General features: G+C 35.0%; 3 protein-coding genes across 3 annotated transcripts; 2 read left to right on the top strand and 1 right to left on the bottom strand.

The window, feature by feature from the left end:
• Positions 1 to 1,133: 1,133 nt before the first annotated feature.
• Positions 1,134 to 2,962, top strand: LOC114183553 (protein FAF-like, chloroplastic). The gene is made up of 2 exons (XM_028070622.2): positions 1,134 to 1,231; positions 1,379 to 2,962. The coding sequence occupies exon 2, from the start codon at positions 1,403 to 1,405 to the stop codon at positions 2,666 to 2,668; it is 1,266 nt and encodes a 421-aa protein (XP_027926423.1). The 5' UTR covers positions 1,134 to 1,231; positions 1,379 to 1,402; the 3' UTR covers positions 2,669 to 2,962.
• Positions 2,963 to 5,107: 2,145 nt separating this feature from the next.
• Positions 5,108 to 9,705, top strand: LOC114185146 (Chaperone DnaJ-domain superfamily protein). The gene is made up of 9 exons (XM_028072696.2): positions 5,108 to 5,408; positions 6,316 to 6,406; positions 6,482 to 6,542; positions 7,678 to 7,755; positions 8,046 to 8,119; positions 8,383 to 8,496; positions 8,612 to 8,719; positions 9,129 to 9,167; positions 9,257 to 9,705. The coding sequence occupies exons 1-9, from the start codon at positions 5,308 to 5,310 to the stop codon at positions 9,341 to 9,343; spliced, it is 753 nt and encodes a 250-aa protein (XP_027928497.1). The 5' UTR covers positions 5,108 to 5,307; the 3' UTR covers positions 9,344 to 9,705.
• Positions 9,706 to 9,795: 90 nt separating this feature from the next.
• LOC114185145 (serine/threonine-protein phosphatase BSL3) lies at positions 9,796 to 22,325 on the bottom strand. Its single transcript, XM_028072695.2, has 21 exons — positions 21,408 to 22,325; positions 18,357 to 18,417; positions 18,177 to 18,255; positions 18,003 to 18,082; positions 17,821 to 17,915; positions 17,623 to 17,722; positions 16,721 to 16,790; positions 15,970 to 16,071; positions 15,804 to 15,885; positions 15,449 to 15,628; positions 14,213 to 14,486; positions 13,893 to 14,130; positions 13,624 to 13,794; positions 13,098 to 13,336; positions 11,847 to 11,931; positions 11,663 to 11,761; positions 11,390 to 11,589; positions 11,237 to 11,312; positions 10,794 to 10,929; positions 10,571 to 10,710; positions 9,796 to 10,426 (listed from the first exon to the last, which is right to left on the bottom strand). Exons 1-21 carry the CDS (start codon positions 21,805 to 21,807, stop codon positions 10,343 to 10,345), a joined length of 2,991 nt encoding a protein of 996 aa, XP_027928496.1. The 5' UTR covers positions 21,808 to 22,325; the 3' UTR covers positions 9,796 to 10,342.
• Between the last annotated feature and the right edge of the window lie 549 nt (positions 22,326 to 22,874).

The raw sequence follows: 22,874 nt of genomic DNA, 5'->3' as shown, positions 1-22,874 counted from the left end.
CGTATATGATATAAAATTTGGATTCTTTGTTTTAAATTTTTGGTGTCATGTTTAAAATATACTGACTTTGTAGTTTTAAAATTTAACTTTTCTTAATATATTAAAAAGTGACACCAATAAAATCTATATGAAATACTCATGCATGTGTGGACTCTGATAGTGCAGGAAATGGTTAATACTACTCGAATTTGATTTTTCTGATGGGTGTTTTTTTATAATATATTAATTATTACTAATTTTGACATTTTAAAATATATTAAAAAATATTTAAAATATCAATATAGTATATTTTTAATGTTCAATAAAGAATAACACCTAAAAAATCAATAAAAATCAAGTTATTTTCGTGCTACTACTTTTCAAGTTGATTAAGCAACTTGCATTTATAGACATAGGTGACTAATAACATGGATATTATCTTATTGTAAAATCTGATACAAGTTGTTTACAGTGGCCATACTCTCCCTTAATTAATATCTATAAACCCAGTAAAAAAAAGAAGCAAAGAATGCGTTGTTGGCTAAGCAAATTCCATATAATCCAATAGAATTAATGTATTCACTGCTCTACAAGTTTTGTTTAGCTGTACCGCGCTCATATTATTCCCAACTGTTCAAGATTTCACACTCATTAGTCTTCATATAACTAAATTAATGGTACCACAGTATCCACTAGTTATTGCTAATTACCATTATTTAACTTATTGAATAATTTGTAGAAGTTGAATTCTTGATACTTTTTAAATAAAATTATGTTAGACATTAATATGAACATTTCATGATACTTCAAAATTGATAATCCATGATTATTGTAACTGTATTTTAAAAGCACAAGCACAACAACAGATTATCAAAAGAAAATCAAACAAAAAGAATTCAAATTGATTTACACCTTTTTCATTTTAGTTCACCTCTCAGTGGTGTGACAGTGAATACATCTTTTATGGCTAAACAGCAAAATTATGAACCAACAGGAGTTTGATTGCATGACACCTTTTTTATGAAATGGGAAATAATGAAAATGTAGAAAACAAATAAATAAATAAAAAAAAGCAATAAAGGTAACTTTTCACGGTGGCGTAAGGGATACGGTTGAAGAAGCTTTTTGGCACCCTACAAATACCCCCCATTTCCTCTACTTTCACTACCATCAACCACAACCATTCCTCTAACATCATCTCAATCGTCACAACCCTCACCCTTTCTACCTTCTTCGTAACTCACACTCTCAGGTAACTAACTCTTCATCTATTAAGAAATCATCTTTTTAGTTTTTCAAGCTTCCCATTTCATTATTTTTCTCAAAATTCACATGCATGCACCAAATATGTAACTTCAAATTCGCATTTTCTTATCAGTTTTTCTTGTCTTTCATGCAGATATTTGTGCATTTGGTACTAAAGATGTCAACTTGTACGAACAAGAAAATCCAATTACCTAAGTCTCGGAGAATAGACGAAGAGACTCTTCTGATGCAGAAGCAGGGCATTGTCACCATTTTGGGATCTAACAACGATTCCGCCACTTCTCTTCGACGCACTCTATCCGCAGACATGTCTTCCAAGAAATGGCTTTCTCAAAACGGGTTTTCTCCCATCAAAAAGATCTCTTCCTCAGAAGAAATCTCTCGCTCATTCACAGAACCCACTGTTGCTGACTCCTCATCTTCGTCGGAAGATGACAACAGCGAAGAAATCAAACAAAACCGGTGCCAAATTTGGGAGATTATTCAGAAGGAGGAGAATGTGGACAAATCGAGAGAGTTTGACATATGGAGTTCGGTTTTGTCGAAGAAAGCGAACGAAGAAAGCTCCAAAGTAATAATCCCTGCTTATGTTCATCCACTTGTGAGAAGATCAAAGAGTTGTCTGAGTGAAAAGAGTCTCCAGATATGCACGGAGAGTCTGGGATCCGAAACTGGCTCAGATGGGTTCTCTTCTTATTCACCATCTGAGACAGAGGATTCAGAGGAAGAAAAGGAAGAAAAAGAAGAGAAAGAGAAAGTGGAACTTTCACACGAGGAAGAGTTTCACGTGCCAAAACAAAACCATGCTGTGAAAAGAACTTCTCCTCGTTCTTTTCCGCCGCCACTCCCTTCACTTCACATGCGATCCCACCGTGATAACGGAAGGTTGTTCATACAAGCCGTGTCTGTTCCTTCTCAGAACAATTTTTCTGCTGAACGACAAAACGGTCGTCTTGTCCTCACTTTTGCTGAAATGTCTGAAGTAGAAGAAGAAGAGTTTGAAGAAGGTGATGATGAGGCAGAGGAATCTGAGAGTTGTGTGAAGGAGCAAGAACATGCACCCATGTTGTTGTCTAGTGGGATTGGCTTAGCATTAATGATGAACAAACCAAGTGGAGTAGGAGATTCTAATAGAAATCCAAAATGGTCGGAGAAGTTCAAGTTCAACGATGTTGTCAATTTTAAGGATGTTGATGTGGCACAACATAGTCCTCTGCCACCAAGGCCAAGGGCTCGAATTGTTCCCTCGTCTTTGAGTGCTTATGAATACTACTGCAAAACCAAGCCCACACCAAAACCTTCTCCTACAACGTTTACCTTTCACCACCACAACAATTACTCTTCCTTAGAGAACAACTTCAAGAGTTGCAAGGATTCTAGGAGGTCTTTTCTCTTCTGGGAACCTTATTGTATTGCTACATGACCTCAGATCCTGATTTGGTCTAATTGCTAATTGAAAACTTGTTTGTTACTTAACCCAAATTATTTACTGCTGTAGCATTTTCTCTCCACCTAGCTCCACTCGTTCAGGGAACTGTACTCAAATAATAGAAAATTGAGAGGGTGAGAAAAGGGATAGTGAGAGAGTTTTAATACTTTTGTTTGTAATTGTAAGATCAGAGAAAGAAAAAAAAAAAATTCTTGGACAGTTTCATGAATTATATTTATGTTTTTTGTGCTATCAACAATTTCGTAATCAAAGTTTTTTCTTTGACCAGATTGACTGTCTTGTCCTCTTTAAATATTTATCATGGTTTCTTTTCAATCTCTTTCCCTTTGCGAAATATAGGCCAATAGGGTTTCGAAATTGGTCGTGTGCTTTCTAACTGGTCTTATGTTTTGGGAACAACGTGATCTGTCCTATGATATTTTTGCCTCCCAACTCCTGAGGTTAATCAAGATTAAAGACATGAGGTATGATAGCGGTCTAATAAACCTACCAAATAATTTCTTTTATAGTATGGATTCGTCTTTTGACTTTGAATATCATTCATGAGAGAGAGATCACTAAAAAATTACAAGATCTTGAAATGAGTTTATCTCATGTAACATCACTTTTAATTCAAATATTTGAAAACGATGTATTTATAATTTTTATTTAAGGTGAGATTTAGATTCATATTTCGAATTTTAAAATTTAAGTATAACTCTACATTAGAAGATCGATTTATAAAATAAGTTTTGAACTTACCTTATTTCTAATCTATTATTCCAACAAATTTATTTTATGTGCGTCATCTTTAAAGTTAATTATCATCACCATAGCTTTCCATCATCTTTTAATGATGTGATTAAATGTAAAGAACAATTATTGATGGAGCAATCACAACATAATCAACTTTTACTTTAATTATATCTTAACTTCTGTATTTGCGGATGGAAAAACAATACACCACAACAAAATATAGAATTGAGCGAAAATCAATTTTTCCATGAGTATGATTTTACTTTTTAAATATTTTAAATGATCTTTATTTAAGTTGGATTGACTTCAATTCAATCCTTCCCTATTATGATATTTTTATTTTAAATATTTTAAACTGTTTTTTACTTTTAAAATATTAGAAATTATTTTTATGATATATTGTAAAACAAATTATTTTACAAATCGTTCAAAATTAATATATTGAAAATAAACTGTAAACAACTTAGTTAGTTATAATACTTTTTTAAATAAAAAATAATTATTTTTTAATTTTAATTATATTACTTAATTTAATTGCATATCTTTATATATATATATATATATATATATATATATATATATATATATATATATATCACATGTTTTAAAAATACAATAATCTTAAGAAAAACTCAAAGCCGAAATTCAGTGGGTTCAGGGATTTCTTTTCTACACCCTCAATATAACTAACTGCAGTTCCGTAACAGGGAAAATTTTTAAAATACCCTTCTCACTCTCAATCTATCATGTAATTACTCACCACTTTTGATGTGCTACCGTTATAATGAAGAGAGAGAACTTATTCTGAAAAAATATTTGTTTTAGAAAACTTATTTTAAAATAGATTATGTGTAAAATGTATTCTGAAAAAATTGTTTAAAAAAACATTAGATATATATACATATATATTCTGAAAAACTTATTTCAAAATACTTGTTTCAGAAATCATATTTTAAAAAATTTATTTCAGAAATTATGAAACACTTATTTTGGAATATATTCAAATCACATAATTCAAAAATCACTTTTACAAAAAATAAAATGATGATTTTTGAAGATTATGAAAGTACACCTAAAAATTATAGAGGTAGAAGAAGAAAAAGTTTCGGCTCAAAAACAATGTAACAATAATAACAAATATAAATTTTCTTTATTCTTTTTAAAAACGAACTAAAATCTTAAAAAAAAAATGCTTAGTAAAACTTTTAAACTTAAAACACTTTGCACAAATTTTAAATTCTTAATCAAAAGTGGGTATGTTAGATGAATACACCAATAATTTACTATGAAAATGTTGTTTTATCATTTATAAAAGAAAACTGTTATATATATCATTTAAATTATTACTTATAAAATAAAATGGGTAATGTTTTGGAGATCAATTATATTAAAAGATATTTAATGGGGTAATATGATTGTTTATACAATTACACCAGCCATTCATGTGGTTTCTTTTTCGGAAAAAGAATAAAAAAAATGACATATTTATAAGAGATATTCAAAGTGAATGTTTCTTTACATTAATCATGAGAAGAAAAAAAATGTTGATCACTTTTTCATAATTACTTCATACTAACTTCAACCAGCCCTAAAACGACATTCGTTGTAGTGAGATACGACACGGAAGGAGATATAGTAGCAAGCCTAGTTTGATTGTCGAACGAAGTAAGATAATAAAACCCTTTTTCTTTTCAGGAATAAAGCGAAAATAAAACAAACACTGCGCTATAATATTATGTAATTGTAAGCCATACACACGGCGTCAAAAACTGTGGTTCGTGAGTAGAGAGGTTTGAGAGGATTCTGAAAGTTAAGATCGGCGAATCTCGTTTTCGAAGCTGAAATTGAATTGAATAGTGAATTCCACAGAAGCAAAAATGGGAGACATAAACCACGCGGCTACCGTCAACGACGATTTGCTTCTCAAAAACTTCTTCGCCGAAGTTAGCGAAGTTGAGAGGGACAACGAAGTCCTTAGGTACTTCTCTCCCTCTCTTTCTTTCTTTCTTTTGTGCGTATGTTTCGCTGTGTGATTGTATGCTTCTGAATTTAATTTTTCTGCAAATGTCTATTTATTTCGTGTAATTTGATGCATGTATGCGTGTGCTGTTATTATATGTTTAGGTTAGGTCATGATTAGGGTTTCTGGATAGTCGTTTCTGTTTAATTTTGTATCTGTTGGAGAATTTATGTTGTGGTTTTTTGAGTGTTTGCTTTGCTAATTCTTTTGGTTTGGATCGCCGAAGCTTATTCAACTGAGATTTTTGCGTGATCCAAAAATTCTGTCGGTTGATTTGTTGGAACGTCGATGATATGCTTCTGTGTGAGGATGGAGATATGTGATTGGCATTTAATTTTTCTTTCGTTTTTGAATTTCAGTTTTTCGTAGATGCTATGCTTTTGTCAATTTTTCGTAAAACTGGCGAATTTTAGTATCAACAGGAACTGAGCGACGTTTGCCTGCAGTATTGTATTTTTGCCGGGAAGAAACAAATTCATTCGCATGGTTATATGGTTGGCCTTTGATTGCAACTTGAGAGAATTATTTGAAGTGTAGATAATGCTAGCATTGTATGTGTTGTGCTCGTTGCGGACTGGAATAAATTAAGTATTATCTTTGAGGGAAGATGTAACATACATGCAGTCAGGCCTTAGGCTGGAGCTGAAATCAGTAATTGATGGTTCATTAATGATGAACAATGGCTGAAAAAAGGGGGCAAGCTTGTATGGTTGTGAATTTTAAACTAATTTATTCTTCAATTTGCAATTTTGAAGATAGTCTCGGTTCTTAATCTTTATTACCCTATATTTATGTTGAAAACAAAAAATTGTGTTATTATTTCAACTTTCTAATCGACATTCTCTGGGTTTTATTTTCTACACAGGATTCTCTCTTGTTTTAAGCTGAATCCATTTGAATATCTAAACCTATCATTTGATTCATCAATGGATGATGTGAAAAAACAGTACCGCAAGGTAATGTCTTCCTCGAGGACTGTTTCAACCCTTCTCCTGGCTTCTCTCGTAACATACTTTTCCAATCTTATGCAGTTATCATTGATGGTTCACCCTGACAAATGCAAGCATCCACAAGCAAAGGAGGCTTTTGGAGGTACATGAATACATGCTTTATGATAGCCTCAGTAGAATTAAATATTTTACTTGCTTATCTTTCTTTGAACGTGCTAATTGTCCCATATTTTCTGTGAGCATGGCCATTGTAGTCCTTATAAGACAGACATTCCTCACCCGTAACTAGTTTCTTTGGTCAGGCCTAGTTTATATCTATTATGGTATCGGAGCATATCAATGTTGATATTGAGGCACATGTAGACGTTTGGTGGTTTCGGAGTTGTGTTAAGATGTCCCGCATCAACTAGGAATATAGAGAAAGTAGCCTTTGCATTAGACTAAGGAACTTTTCTCTCTTAAATTGGCTTTTGGGGTTGAGTTGTGCCCCATTCATTTCAAATAGAACTATGTTTTGATACTTTATTGCTTTAGAACATTTTTTTTTATTAACTATCCAGAGTCCTGAAGGCTATTGCTGTGATCATACATCATAAAATGGTAAAGCCCTAGTAAAGTTCTACATTCCTCTTCAATCAAAGACATAAATTATTTAGGGACAATAGCTTGAGTCTCAAGCTTGTAATTTCCTTCCGGAAGACAAAGAAGTGCATAAATGTATTGAGTCATGTTACTTTTAGAATAATTATTGACCAAAATCTTTGACATATTGGGAGAGGTTACTTCTTTCCTTGGCATAGATGAGGATAATAGGCTTCAAAATTTCAAGTAATAGTGTGTGCCGTATGAATGCATCATTTTTCTCAGTTACTTTGATATAGCTTCAGGAGACATACATACTACTGTGAATTTATAAACAGTTCTTTCAATATACTCTTGTACTTTAACTTTTTTCGTAGTAGATATGTTATTATTTACTTTGTATTTTCTTCTGTATCTACTTCAGCTTAACCTACTACCATTGGTATTTTATGTATCATTCAACAGCTATTTGGTTCAATATCTACCCCTTTACTGGCTACAACTACAATATTGGAAAGTTGAAAGCTGGATCCTTTTGTTTAATTCCTTGTGTGATCAAATGGGTTCTGTATTTTGTATCTGATTTATATTGTATTGATCTAAAAGAAGTAGTTTTTCAGCTATAGGGTTCAGAAAAAAGGCAGTTTGCATTTTTTTTTTAAGTTTTTCTGTGGTATTTACTTGAATGAATGCAGCGTTAGCAAAAGCTCAACAGTTATTACTGGATCAAAATGAAAGGGATTACCTTCTTAGCCAAGTTAATTCAGCCAAAGGTTAGTTATACTTTAGTCTTTTGTGATCGGCATCTAGTTCTTAATATATATCTCAAAGGTGCTTATTATTTCCACTCAACTTTGTAGCATGTTCTGAATTATTCTGATATCTGGTGTACTATCTTTATCCCTCTAACAAATAGTGTTTTCCCCTCATTGCAAACCCCAAACTTGTGACTTGGGATTGAGCTTTCCTTTTGTTGTGTTTTCTTTTTATTCATCATGGAAAGCTAGATACATATGAAAGAAGAGTTATCTTTTTTTTTTTTTTTCATTTATATGAACTGCAGAAGAACTTAGAGCAAAGAGGAAGAAACAGCTCAAGAAAGATACAGCTTCAAAAATTAAATCTCTGGTCGAAGAGGTATGTATAATTTTACTAGGGTTCTTTTGCAATTTTAAGATCCTTCACACCAGAATTTGCAACCTAAAATTTTAGAATAGTCTCCCATTGTGTGTGTTGTGTGTTGGTGATGTCTGTCTGTGCCTCCCTAGTGATCTGATGATCTGATTACACACTCAGTGCTATGATTACTAGACTTTTGATATTGGAAACTTAGTCTATTACTATTTGTTAAAAGAGAGTATACCCTTGCTTTTTAAAAAGTTCATTTTATTTTTTTGCAGGGAAAATATGATAAACAATATGAACAGTCGGAGGAATTCCAGCAGGAGCTCAAAGTCAAAGTTCGTGAACTATTAACAGAACAAGAATGGAGAAGAAGAAAAATGCAAATGAGGGTATGCTCTAATCAACCCATTCCAAATTTTCATGTGTCTTTGAAAATGTCAGTAACAAGTCAGCGGATTCATTTGGAGATAATTTATTCCTTGTAAGTTATTGAATGTTATTTAGATATCTGAGGAGGAAGGCAGATTGAAAAAGGATGAAGAGGAACAAAAGGAAATGTGGAAAAGGAAGCGTGAACACGAGGAGGAATGGGAAGGAACACGGGAGCAGAGGGTTAGTTTTCTATGACTTAATCATTATACTTCATTTTATGCATCAAACCTTTGGCTAAAGCATTTATTTTTTCTGATGTGCTCCTTTGAAATCTACACTGTAGCTATAAAGTATTCCAGAATTTGGCAATATTCTGTTCATGTTCTACATATACTTCTGGTTTTCTGTAATTTGCTTATCTGTAAGGTAGAAAATGGTAAAATAATGTGATATTTATTAAGAATTTTTTAACAGAAGAAACACCATCGTTGGGGACACAATAGAAAATAGTTAAATGACGTAGTAGTAAGGATTTAAGTATTGTTATGCTTTTTCATCATCTGTTTAAAAAATAAGCTGAATTTTCTTGGCATGCCGTACTTTTTTCCTGATAAAAAAAAATGTATGAATTAATGCAATTCATCATCAGGTATCCAGTTGGAGAGATTTTATGAAGGGTGGAAAGAAGGTGAGATATATCATTACTTTTCCGTCCGACATGTAGCTTGGGGCTAAGGATTAACTGCTTTAACTATGTACCATTTTGAATGTTTGCAGAATAAGAAAGGGGAAATTCGCCCTCCGAAGCTTAAGACCGAGGACCCCAACAAATCCTACGTTCAAAGGCCTGTAAAAAGAGGTTAGGGGTATGGATTCTTCCATTTGTTAGAAGATGATGACAGCTATCAATTAAACCAAGGAGTTCGAGAGAACTCATTGAAGCAGGGCTATCTGATGTATCGGTTTGATTGATACCTGTATAAAGATTTATGTTAATGGAATGTAGACCTCCAGCGACCTTTTTGGTGGGATGCTAGGACGTTACATCCCAATACTGACATAGGAGTTATTAAATTTGAAAAAGAAACTTGTGACTACTGGTCATCCGCAGTGAAGCATTGAAATGTTTATGGAGAATTTGATTTCACAAATCCACGTATGCAGCACGCAGTAAGATGAAAAGATAGTGACAATACAATTGTTGAAGATTTTTCTATTTTTTTGTATATGTATATTGTAAGTTGAAAACTCGTTCATTTAGCAACTAGGCGCCGCAATAGTTATTAGTATCAAAAGCACAACTGTAAAGAAAAAGGTTAACAGTGCGAAATAAAATGCAAAATCTATTATCAAAATTCACATTCTTCGTAGGACAATATGGTTCCACGCAAAAATTAATTGTACAAAGATGAAAAATACAGAGCAACACCTATGATACATGAACCTCCAAACTTTCTGATTTATATATCTCACCATCACATAAAAAAAATAAAACCCTCCTGTCCTCTTGATGAACAAAACCTCAACAATAGCCTAAGGGCAGTAAAAAATATGTAAGAATTGAAGACAAAAATAGCCTCCATGACAGAACCATAAACTTGATCTCGTAACCTATTGCTCAATTTACAAACGGGTGGGGGAACTGAGGATTGCGAACCTTGCAAACCTCAGTGGGGGAACGTGTATCTTATCAAGGCTTGCTGACGGAGTAGTGAGAACCAAAACTTCACTGCGGGGATTAATTTCACAGGTTCGGAGACTCCCGTAAATGGCATCATGCTATTTACAAAACACTAAAAACAAGGCTGATTTGCACGAGCCAGTAGGGCATAAATATTCTGGACATTCTTTACTGATCGATCATTATATCCAAGCCAGCGAACCTCGGTCATTTGTTACTGGGGGGCGGCCTCTAGTTGGTGTTGGTGGCCTATTAGCATTCAATTCCTGCATGCATTAATGAACATGTGTTTATTTTACAATAAAAGCACCAGAATACTGAAATCACATCAGCTAAATATTATCAATAATTAATTATCTGCAACACAGCACAACTATTTAATATTTATTGAGAAACATTTGAGGGAGTACCTGCATCCATGTATCTTCAATGTGACGTTCTGGTGACGTTTCAGGTGAGGAAATTGCAGGTGGTAATGGATGAATCAGTTTGGGAACCACAACAAGGTCTCTACCCAAAACTAATATTGCCCCGGCATTATTTGCGGTACCTTTTGGAGCAAGCAGTGCCAACATTTAGAAGGGAACATGATCAATGCAGTAATAAAGTGTAATACAGAAGTCAGTAACATACCACAATAATTAGTCGCTGAAAAAAGCGTGATCAAATGTCCCTGGGCAAAACGCTCAAACCCATCCATCACACATTCATGTGCACGAACAATCAATTGAAGATCGTTGTTGTTGCAAAATTCCATCACCCGATCAGGCTGAAGTACCAAATCACTAATTAAATGATCACAACAGCAGATATTGAAGAAGAATATCGGCTAAGTCAAAAAGTACGATAGCCATTCAACAAGACCATGTGGAAAATACCAAGTGTTGGCATTCGTTAGAAATGTCTTGCCAAGGGTTTTTAGAATTATCAAATTCTATTACATAAAAAGATGTTTATTAGGATCTTACTTTCTATTAACATTTTTTTTATATCATCCACAAACACAGAAACAACCAAATTACTGAGGAAAATTGAAAAATTATTTCTAGAATGACAAACAGGTAAGGAGCACTCACCCCAAAAGTAACTAATCCAGGACCTCTAGCATTTGGCCGCAGTCCTTCCACGCTGTCATTCTCTGTCGGATCAGACCTGGAAACAATTCATGATGTTATGAACCAGAAAGGCGAAGCAAAGTGAAAAACATGCAATAGCACACATGCACTAACCACAACAAATCCATAAGCACAATTGATCCCGCTTCCATTGGAATTGGACGCTGAATGTTTTCAATCTGCTCTACATGATTTATTGAACGACCAATACCACCATGCATGCAAATAATTTTTTTCTCAATTAACGCTGCTAGAGGAAGCCAATTAAACAGCTTGTTTATCCGATGCCAGGTCCAAATTCCGTCTCTCTCACCCTGATCAACAAACATGATTGTTGATGAACTCAATATAAACAACACATAATTTCTGGTACATTAAATTCCTTACCATCCTCTCTATGCACTCAATTCGGAAACCAAAGAGTGCATTAATATCTGCAGCTTCATGATTTCCACGTATTAGATGAACATTGTTGGGATACTCAACCTATATTCACAAAACTATGCATAAATATGAGGTCATCAAACTTCACACAAAAACAGAGAAAGACAACCTAAACAATCAAGACTACCTTTAAAGCAAGAAGAAGGGTTATAGTTTCCAAGCTGTGCTGTCCACGATCAACATAATCTCCCAGGAATAGATAATCGATATATCTGATAGTCATTTATACAATATTAGCAATAGAGAAAATCAAATGCCAAGTATTATAATAGCCCTGCTAATGTTACATTGAGTAAGATTAGATATAAAAGAAAAAAATTACAAAGGATGTATTTTACTAATGAGATTAAATATTGTTCTAGAAATAATCTAACTCCTGTATTTATACTAAACTGTGTCCATGAAAAGACAATTACAAGCTCTGGGCGAACTACAATTAGTGCTCGTGCACATAGCCAAGAAAATTTTCTTAGATCCAAATCACACTAGTTGTGCAATTGATTTGATTCTAGTGCAGCCCCATTTAAAATTAATCAATCAATCAATGCATGAAATCTTTCAGTATTAAAAATAGTTTTATATTCTTTCCCATCCTTTTCTGTTCCATTTGTCACAGTAAACTCACATTGACACAACAATTTTCTTGTTTATTTCCATTAAAACAAACAATCTAGTAATCTGGAGTAATTTAAATACAAAAATAAAATGAAACGAAATCTAGAAAAATGCATTATATTATTGTAGAAAGGTTGGGCTTTGGTGACCAGTTGGTCATAGTTTCGAATCCAGGAACAACCTTTTTCCATATTTTCATATACAATATACAATGACTTCCCCCATAACTTCACATAACAAGAAGTCGTCTACATTGGTTTTATAACATTGCAGCAGGGGAATATGTGAATCATGCATTTTTCTGCTAACTAGGTATGCAAGACAAATTATTGTGCCCCACCAAGAACCACAATTCTGGTAGATTAGAACGAGGTAACTGAAGGAAGAAAAAAAATAGAAAATCAAATGAGACATCTATATAATGTAAAAGTTGCTTAAAGACAACGGTTATAAATATAGAAAGCTGGTTGTGGTTTTGATTGAACATCTTTTACATCAACAAACATGCCCAATACAATAACGGCCCTGTTGACCTATAATAGCCTGCCAAATGAATCGTTGTCACTATCAGTGGCAAACCCAAGACCAGTGGGACCAAGTTGAAAAACATGAAAATTTAACTTATTTAATTGTAATTTAAAAAAGACAGGGTGCAACTGCCCACCCTCATCTATGTACACGGATCTGCCACTGGCACCATGATGCACACTATAACCGTACCCATTATTCACATATAACCACTAATGGAAGCTATGAAACTTACGCAATGTCACCAGCAGTTGATGGTGCACCATACTCGTCAAAAAGGCGCATGAGATCACCAAATTGTCCATGTAGATCACCAAATATTTTAATAGGTGCCCTAAGTTGTAAAACACTTGGTTCACCAGAGAATATCCGCTCAGCACTGTCACAAAGCTCAGCAATTTCATTACAATCCAAAAAAAACTGCCGCCGTACTGGTGGTTTCCACCCACGAGGCTTTAAGAGGTGTGCAATGACCTGTAAAAGTGAGGAAAATAGATTAGAAACAATTCTGAATTTGAATACAAGCTAAAGCATGCATGCTTTGCAATCCAACAAAAGAGAATATAAATGTAAACATAGACAGAAACCCCCTACAAAAAATAATCCAAAAACTGCAATGCTGAGTAAGCAACGGAAATGAATGAAAGATTAATAAACATGACCAAAAGTGACAAATTACAAAGTACTTTTCTAATATTGTTAATATGAAATAAAATTATTTTGTCTACATTTGATAGCTTGTTGTAGAGATGAATCTGTACCTTTTTCGGTACACTATTGATAGACATCTGCCGATCTAATAACTTCCTGGCAGCAGTTGCACTTTCTGGAGTCCCATAACTAACCCGCCTGCCTTCATTTTCAAATTGATCAATTGAAAGCTGTCTAACCATGCCACCTAATGCACCACCAGTCTCTGCAGCAACAACCACCTGGAGAAAATTCAACACAACAAAAAAATGTGCCTAAATATTTGAAGTAAACTTGTATGCAGAATACTTTTCCCTGTTAATGAAAATATATTACGCACAGCTCTGTGATGCAGCCGAACTCCACCAGGGGTAACGTTATTTGAACCTGCAGAATCAGGCTTGATCAAGGAAGATGCTTGTTTCCCACTTGGGGTAGCCTCTGCCCCCCGGTCTCTGTCAGGCACTTCGGCCTCTCCATTCTCCTGCCGTGCCTTGGCAGCAGCCAGTGCTGCACTGATAGCTTCAGCTTCTGCAGCTGATGCTTCAACCAAATACTCCACACCTTTAGCAGTTCGCCTGTTCAAAGTCCCTCAGATGAATGAAGCCAAACAAGTAACATTAAATACTTTGCCCAATAAAATGAAAACAGCTATTGTACCGAGGTCCCTGAAGCATGGCATTTTCAGTGCTGATATCTGTATAAATATCACCATTCATTGGGGGTGCAACTGGATTTCCCAAAACAACAGAACCATCAGCAGCTGCCTCAGAAACTGCTTGCCTTGTTCTATCATCAACAAATCCATAACGTCCAGGTAAGCGTGCAGCTTGTACATTAGATGCAGCTGCAGCTGCGGCAGCATGTGAAGCAGCAGTTGTTGTTTCAGCAGCTGCAAGATCTTCAGCAACAAGTAGGTCATCTAGCAAGACTCCTGAAGCATAAACATAATACAGTCAGTCCAGCTCTTGAAGTTATAAATTAATAAGATGATTAAATTATCATGCAGTAAAACTTAGAGTATATATATTTACTAAAACAATTACAACAAACATAAAGCTAGTAAATACTTCATCAGATGAAATCGTACATTTCAGATTGCAAGATGAACATAGATTGAAGGACCATTTTCATGAACAGTAGTAATTGGGGCAAAACTTTTATCCACTTGATCAAAAGGAAAATCACTTTCGTTGTTAGAGAAAGTTGATAAAAGAAATCTTAGGCTATGTTTGGCCCCGCTTTTTTCATGGCTCCAAAGCAACTTAAAGTTAAAGTTCAATAACTTCACAAGAGCTTTATGAAATGGAAGTCATTTTTGAAATCTTTAACTTGAAAGCTTGTAACACTAATTTTTATTTTGTCCTTCCTTGGCTAATTCTTGATGAGAGGAGGAGTAAGGCTAAGGTGAAAGAATTATTTTTACTCTTTCCGTTAGTTTTTTTTTTTTTCAAAAGTTACTCTTTTTTTTTTCTGTAAAAAAACTAAGATCATTAATTTTTAGTTTTTCTTCAAATGACTTTTGCCCAATCTCTCTTATAGAAAAGGAAAGCTCAAAAAAACAAGGTAAAACATTATCATGGTCAAATTATATCATAAATCTGTAATCCTAGATCACAAACGGTTTGTTTTTCATCTTAGAAGAAAATATCAAGCAATTCAGATTATTGGAATTTTCTCTTACCTACTTTTATTCGATAACAGAACATGTAAACCAAAAAGAATCTCATGGAGTATGCAGGATCACAAAGTAATTATTTGTATAGTCATAACTAGATTGATAAAAATATCAAATTTCTTTTTCTGGTGAAGTGATAAAAATATCATATGATACAAATCAAATAGGAAATAAAACCCAGTAGGATAAACCTACACAAAGTTATATTTGTATCTTACCCCCACGTAAACCACCATAAATAAAAATCAAGTCACCAACTGCTGCAGCTGCATGCCTACAACGCCGAGTCAACTCAACTGCAGCATCTCCTCCTGCTGCATCAGCACTGTACCTACCAGTTCTTGGACTAGTAACAACAGATTTCGTATCACACCAAACACCAGCAGCAGTGTCCAATACTACAAACAGGAAAAGGAATTCAAAAATACAGTTCCAATTAGAATAATGCCAAAAGATACCTCCTAGTACAAAAAAAATAAATAAAACAATAGTCCACTAACGCACAATCCATGTAGTATCGAAAAAAGCAGAGCAGCAGTGAACAAACAAAAAATTTAAGCAAATGATCAGCACCTGCAACACTTGATGAGTCTTCGACCATCCTTCCTCCACCAAGTGCCCCACCAGATACATGGAGTCTTGCATTGACAAATACCTATAATCATTAAATTAAGCATCATCCCTGAATGTATATTCAATGAAGAAAAATGAGAATAAAATAATATAGACTGAATCAAACCGCTGCATGCTGATATCTTGATGATGGTGAGACACCTGGGGCAATTGCCCATTCCCAACGACCATCTCTATGCTTAGCAAGTCCATATGCACTTGCCAATGGCTGCAAACACAAGTGGTAAACAAATATTCTCAGAAAAGTATAGGAAGAAATAATCCAGCCGCAACAAATAACTATCATTGAATAGGAATTCAGTTAGAGTCTGTCTGAATAAGGATAGGCCCAAAACAGAAAGCAACAATGATAGGAGCAATTTGCTGCCAACATTTGAACTCAAACATAAAATGATCGCAACTATGAATGCCATCTGTAAATAATTGAATTTTACAATCAGGTAAGCAAGCTGGAACTTGAACACTCAATAACTCAAAGAACTCCAGTAGTTTACGAATGTTTCTCATCACTTAAATGCAAACATCAATATGAAAAACATTCAATTAACTATCAACAGATTTTGTTCAATTATGGACCAGTTTCATTAAATTTAAAATAAGTGTTTCTGAAATCAACAATTTAAAAAGAAATCACTTATTTAATATGCGGATAGAATTTACCACTTTAAAAGCAGAAAAATGTTTATTTTTAAAATAAACAAATTAGATAAACACATAAAAAAGTAAGACTTATTTTAACAAAAAAAAAAAAACACTTGTTTTGAAAAAACAAACTCAACCCTATATAAAGGAAAGTGGAATACTAGAAATTAAAAAGGAGAAGTCTCATGAATCAACAGAATGAATAGATAACTCACTACACTATTGGCATCTCTCCCTCCACAAAGCAGAAGAAGTCCATCCGAGCGTGCACTTGCAGTTGCATACCTAGTCATGATTAAATGGGAATACGAAAATCACATCATGACAAGTTGCACTGAACAATAGCCAATTTCATAAATACATGGTAAGTCTACACTCCACGTAATCCATTTGCTTACATGTTTTACAGTAAGATATTTAAAGTATTGAAAAGAAAGCAATAATGATATAACTTTGTTCCAGTTGAGCTAATACTAAAGCTATTTCAAACCCTACTTGAGCTGCAGTTTAACTATAGTTTTGTACATAAAACCAACTAGAAGAGGAATGTGAACATACTTCATAATCACATTCTTCACACAACGAGTAAAGAATAAAGCAAACACAAAATAACATCACAGTCCAACTTTACAAAGTAATAATAAACAAATGGACATTACTGCTACATGTAAAGACTACTGTTAGAAGTAGGCTTAAACTCTACTTCTAACATGGTATCAGAACCATCAGCAGCTGCATCAGAAACTGCTTGCCACTGAATATTTCTGACAATTCAACTTTCATTAACTTTTGTATAAATATAGAAAATTTTCATTTAAAGAAAAGGGCAAGGTGAAAACTATGAAAATATGAACATTTAAACCAATTTAACGACAAACAAATCTACAAAACTAACATTTAAATCAATTAATATAAAAGCAAACTAGAATAGAGTGTTTGATTTAGCCACTAAACAGTTTGGCTAGAGAAGACAGTCTTCAGAACTTATTGCATGATGTCAATTACTAAAAAGTACACAAACCCTATTTCGTGTTTGTAAAATCTTAAAATCATTATGCAGATAGGGACAACAAAACATCAGTCAAAACAAGTAGAATTCACGGAAGCAGAAGCACACATGCATGGAGGTGGACCCTCTCCTTCTGGCTCTAACTTGCGCCATTCATAAGGCTTGGCAGCTGTGTCCAAGGCCCATACATCCGCCAAAGGTCTCTTTCCTGGAAAGCAAAGACCAAGAAGTGTGACACCCTTTAAATTTTCACTCACAAAACAACAAAGGCACACATTACAAAAGGAGTGGCCTTTGAATAGTTACCATCATTGCCTCCAATTGCCATTAGATACCTCTGCCCCACCAAAGCCATTACATGTCCATAACGTGGCCCAGGTCCAGGGCCCTGAACAGACACTCTACATGAAATTCAGAACCCTAGATTAGATAAATAACATTGGTCACATTAAGTCGTTAAGGGAAAAAACACAGTTTACAATCCAAACCTATGCCAGCGTGGCCATTGTTGAGTTAGATCAAGAACATGAAGGTCCTCAGCGGACAAACCAGCAGGACCAATGCCACCCTGTGTAACATGACAATATTCCCTAATGAAGCAAGCTAATCATTTAAAGAAAGGGAATAAGTTCAGAAACAATAAGGTATACTTTCCATGTTACCTGAATAACCACCATAGTTCCCACAGCAGTGGCCACATGTGCGGCCCTTGGAGTCGGAGGTTCTCCAAAGGGAGTTAACCTGCATGTATTTCCCTTATCAAGCACTGATTTAAAGCAGGTAAGTCTATAAAAACATTAAGTCTTAAAGGAGGTGAGAAAGAATGACTTGGTTAAGCTCACCTAGACCACTTATTAGTCAAGACATCATAACAGTGGACATCAGCTGTGGCACCAGCTAAACCTGAAAAGCAAATCATATACCATGATAAATTTTAAGAAAACACATTATAACACTCAATTGTTAAAGGAACAATAAATGCTATTTTATTCACATAAGAAACTCCCCTAATCCAATCAAAATGAACTTTTCTTAAAAGGGAAACATGCATAAATCTATATAAATTATTGTTTGTCTTGTACCACTCCTCTCAGGAAGAAGATATGCAGATGTAGGCAACTCCTAAATAATCAAGAATGTTGGGGTGAAATCAAGCTTTTTTTTAGCAACATTGATATGCACCACAAATAATACATATTGTTCTGAACCGTTTCCTTCTAGGATGACTAATTTTGAAATTTGAGGAACAAAGGCAATTTGGCACTTCAAATTAATAAAAGCACAATATAGGGCGTGGAAACAATAATCAATTATTAATATAGGGCGTGGAAACAAATAATACATATTTTCAAGACATCAAGGTATACTATTCACAACATATAATGAGATAATCATTCTTTCTCAAGAAAAGAACAGGATTCATTGAGCTCCTTATACCACTAAACCAAAGATGACACTTCATATGACTTATCATACATGATAACCAAAAAAATTATATGGAAAATTGAAGGAACCAATCCAAACTTATTGACAAGTTCTCAGACCTCAACCTAAGTGCTTGGCTTTGAGCATTGTTAGTGTAAAGCTAATAGTTAGTGGTCAACTATGGATGGTCAACCATAAACAGTGGTCAACCATAGTCATTATTAGTTTTAAATTCTTTGTACAGCAGCACATATTGTATCATGTAGTATAAATACAAGTTGTAGAGAAACATTCAAGTGTGAAATTCATTCAATCAATTCAATGTGTTTCTCTCCTCTTTATCTCGTTCTAGTTATTCAACATGGTATCTAGAACTTCTTCTCCATCGATCCACTCTCCTCAAATCTGCTTTCACTTAACCTAGTTCACGGTTTAATCGGTGAAATGTGTCTTTCTCTTCTAGCAGAGCTCGTGACATTCGTTGAAATGTTCGTTAATTGCAACGATGCTTTGCTAACCACCACTTCACTTGTTCGTTCTTAGTGATTGTCATTTTTAGGAATTTAATTGGTGCAGTTGTCTGGCAGTCTTGTTCGCAATTAATTTCATGGTTAATTCAAGTTGAGATTGAAGTTTTGTTTCACTCTGGCTCACACCTCTCATTAGCGGTTCATTTCGCGGCTTAACTACAGTTTGAACCTCTTTTCTCTCTGTTTCTGGCTCGCAACTTTCAACTCTCACATTTACGCCACAAATCTTTCATTTTGTTCAGTGAATTGTTTGTTCAAGTTTTATCTTCTATTTTCTCACCTCGTGCTTCTTCTACTAAAGCTATGGCTTCTACTTCTACTTCACTCAATTTTCTTACTTCCATTGCTGAGAAATTGGATGATACAAATTACCTTCACAGGAGGTAGTACGTTGAACCACTAATTAAGTCTCACAAACTGCAACGTAACGTTGTAATTCCAGTTATTCCTTCTAAGTTTCTCAGTGAACATGATAGAACACTTGATATTGTTAATCCTGAATATGAAGGTTGGGAAGTTCAGGATCAGACTTTACTTGTGTGGCTTCAATCTACACTCTCAAAGTCTATTCTATTGCGAGTGCTTGGTGCAACTCATTCTTATGAAGTTTGGGATAGAATTCATCAATGTTTTGGTCTGCAAGCTAAATCTTGTGCATGACAACTGCGTACTGCAATGCGTGCTATAAAACTGGAGTCTAAATCCATGGAAGAGTATCTTCTTAAAATTAAAGGCTACGCTGATGACCTTGTTGGTGTAGGTATGCCCTTGATCAATGAGCAGAAGTTTTGACCAAACCACTATCTTAAACTCGATTTGCTTTACTACATGGCCAACTCAATGTGAAGAATTTCTCTTCCGACAAATCTTCTCCTTGAGTTTGAGGGGGGGTTCTTAGTGTAAAGTTAACAGTTAGTGGTCAACTATGGTCAATGGTCAACCATAGTCAATCATTATTAGTTTTAAATTCTTTGTACAGTTGTACATATTGTATCATGTAGTATAAATACAAGTTGTACAGAAACATTCAAGTGTGAAATTCATTCAATAAAATTCAGTTCAATTCAATGTGTTTCTCTCCTTTTTCTCTCGTTCTAGTTATTCAACAAGCATTATAGAAGAGTTGGTTCTTGACAAGGTACAAAAGACCAAGTGGCCAAGAATTAAACCTTGCCACTTGCAATCACCACTCCCCAAAATTAAAGTAATCTATAAGTAAATTGAATTTATGCATTGTCTACAACTCAAATGTGAGATTATCTTGCTTGTAGGGTGCGTTAGATATAAAATCATCCATGGCCTCCCACCTAAGAGAGTTTATCTGTTAAGAGCAGTAGTTCTTGACAATCTTGTTTGGGTGAATGCAAATGCTATGAAGTGGAACAGAACAGACACTGAGTGTTCCCTACGACATATTTTTCGTTTACTTATTATTCTCCTCAAAAATAGGAAAACAAGTAAGATTTATGGAAAGTGTTCTAAATAATTTTTTATGACATTTCAAATGACAAACAACCATAAAACAGAAAAAAGTTGCGATGTAAATAATTCAATTCATTCCATTTAATTGCATCACACAAACTCATTTTTTCCCTAAGATGGGGAATGAAATATTTGCAAAGAAGGAGTTTCACTTAAAATATAAAAAACAGTAGAAACTAAACTGATGTGGTTTGATCATGAGAGCAAAAGAACAACAAATGCAAACGAGAAAAGTAAATCAAATTGAATATAACTTAATTAAAAGGGGTAAAGAAAATCCAAAGAAGACTCCACAGCGGTTTTACTTCAAAACACATCGAGCATGCAAAGCTTGTAGTCAACAAACTAACAATACCAAAACTCAATTCTCAACCACAAAATTCGGAGGAATGTTATATTAACTTCATAGCATATGTTAAGGAAAATGAAACCACAGTATAATTATTAAATACATACGTATGCCAGCATTTCCAGCAGATGAAGGAGTCCCTGAAGCCGCAGAATTTCCTTCAAGAGCAGTGGCACCGCCGAACAGAATCAGCCTAGGGCCAATGTACCCCGGCGTCCCCTCCTCTCCGACCGCCGCCACCGCCGTCAACGTATGGCCGCACCTCGGCCCCGGTCCGTCCTCTTTCTTCTCCAAAATTGCATTCACCACAGTATAAGTTGGCGCCAGCCTCGGTCCACCCGACGGACTCTGCGGCGCCGCAGCAGGCACCGGAGATCCGCCTCCAGACGACGGAGGCTCCTCTAGCTGCTCTCCCTCCGTCTCAGCCGACGGCGGAGCAGCGGCGGCGTGGTTCTGCACAGCCGGATCGTGATCGGTCTCCGGCACCATCGAGGAATCGACATCCATTGCTTCAACCCTAAGATTCGAGCAATTTCAAAAGATCGGAGCTAAAATTCCGGCGAAATCAAATTTCGAACCAACATTTGAATTCGCTTCGCGGAATCCGAACGCCTCAAACGAACTCGCTACTCGCTACCTTCAATAACACGCACAACGAACAAAAGCCAACAAAATCAATGTTCGCAATAGGCAAGCCTCGGCTCGGACGATTCTCCAATTCGAAGACGAAAATCCGAAACAAGAAAATTTCAGAAACAGTAACCAGCAAAAGGAAAACAGTCTCTAGGTTTTCTCTCTCTCTTCTTTCTCTCTCTTCTGCGTTGAAAGTTGAAACTCAGAAAAGAAAGGAAAAGAAGCGGTCGACTCACACTATCGAAACCACAGCTACAACAACAACAACGAAAAACACACTCGCAGCCCCAAAGCCGAAAAAGGAAAAGAAATTAAAATAAATAAATTCAAACACTTTCTTTGGGGTTGAGTCGAAGGTGTTGTGTCTTTCTCTCTCTAGAATTTATTTTATTGCCTTTTTGGTTTTTCCAATTTTTTATATAAAATATATTTTTATTACGTATATTCTGCTTTTTTAGAAAAGTTGATAGGGTGACCCAATGAACCGGTTAGGACGTGTACAGAGTGGCTAGCGGTGGCGGCGCCCGCGTTACGGCGGAGAACGTGAAATGGGTAACCGGGGACTGCTTAAACCGTTTATTTAACGGCTCAGTTAGGAAAGCGCAATGTGAAAGCACGCGCTGGACAAAGCGCTATGCTATGCCGCTCTATATTGCTTTTGATTCTCTCTGTCATGTGTGTTGTTGGGTTGTGAGTAAGTTATTAAAATTTTCCTTTCGTTGTTATTATTAACCTTCACCTGAATTGATACCCTTTTTGACTGTTTTTCTATACACATGTTTGGATAGCTGGTAGCATGGAGTAAAATACTACTATTCAACGAAAATGAAGTTGCATTATTAAAATTTGAATATGGGTTTATATGAAGTAATAGTTAAAGAAATGTATTAAATACTAAGGAATTTAGTAGTGTATGTGAAGAGGATCTTCCTCCAAAAATT

The sequence above is a fragment of the Vigna unguiculata genome, chromosome 5 (assembly GCF_037176805.1).
Source record: "Vigna unguiculata cultivar grain cowpea cultivar isolate G323 ecotype 2 chromosome 5, ASM3717680v1, whole genome shotgun sequence".
NCBI classification, from domain to species: domain Eukaryota; kingdom Viridiplantae; phylum Streptophyta; class Magnoliopsida; order Fabales; family Fabaceae; genus Vigna; species Vigna unguiculata.
The sequence above is the reverse complement of the archived record's forward strand: the minus strand, read 5'-3'. Positions and strand labels throughout refer to the sequence as shown.

Coding starts and splice junctions, on each gene's coding strand:
- LOC114185145 (XM_028072695.2), bottom strand. CDS start 21,807: ATGGATGTCGATTCCTCGATGGTGCCGGAGACCGATCACGATCCGGCT. Junction 17,916..18,002: donor CAATGGCCACGCTGGCATAG/GTTTGGATTGTA, acceptor AATTTCATGTAG/AGTGTCTGTTCAGGGCCCTG. Junction 11,932..13,097: donor TCAACTGCTGGTGACATTGC/GTAAGTTTCATA, acceptor AATGACTATCAG/ATATATCGATTATCTATTCC.
- LOC114185146 (XM_028072696.2), top strand. CDS start 5,308: ATGGGAGACATAAACCACGCGGCTACCGTCAACGACGATTTGCTTCTC. Junction 5,409..6,315: donor AGGGACAACGAAGTCCTTAG/GTACTTCTCTCC, acceptor TTTTCTACACAG/GATTCTCTCTTGTTTTAAGC. Junction 8,120..8,382: donor TTAAATCTCTGGTCGAAGAG/GTATGTATAATT, acceptor ATTTTTTTGCAG/GGAAAATATGATAAACAATA.
- LOC114183553 (XM_028070622.2), top strand. CDS start 1,403: ATGTCAACTTGTACGAACAAGAAAATCCAATTACCTAAGTCTCGGAGA.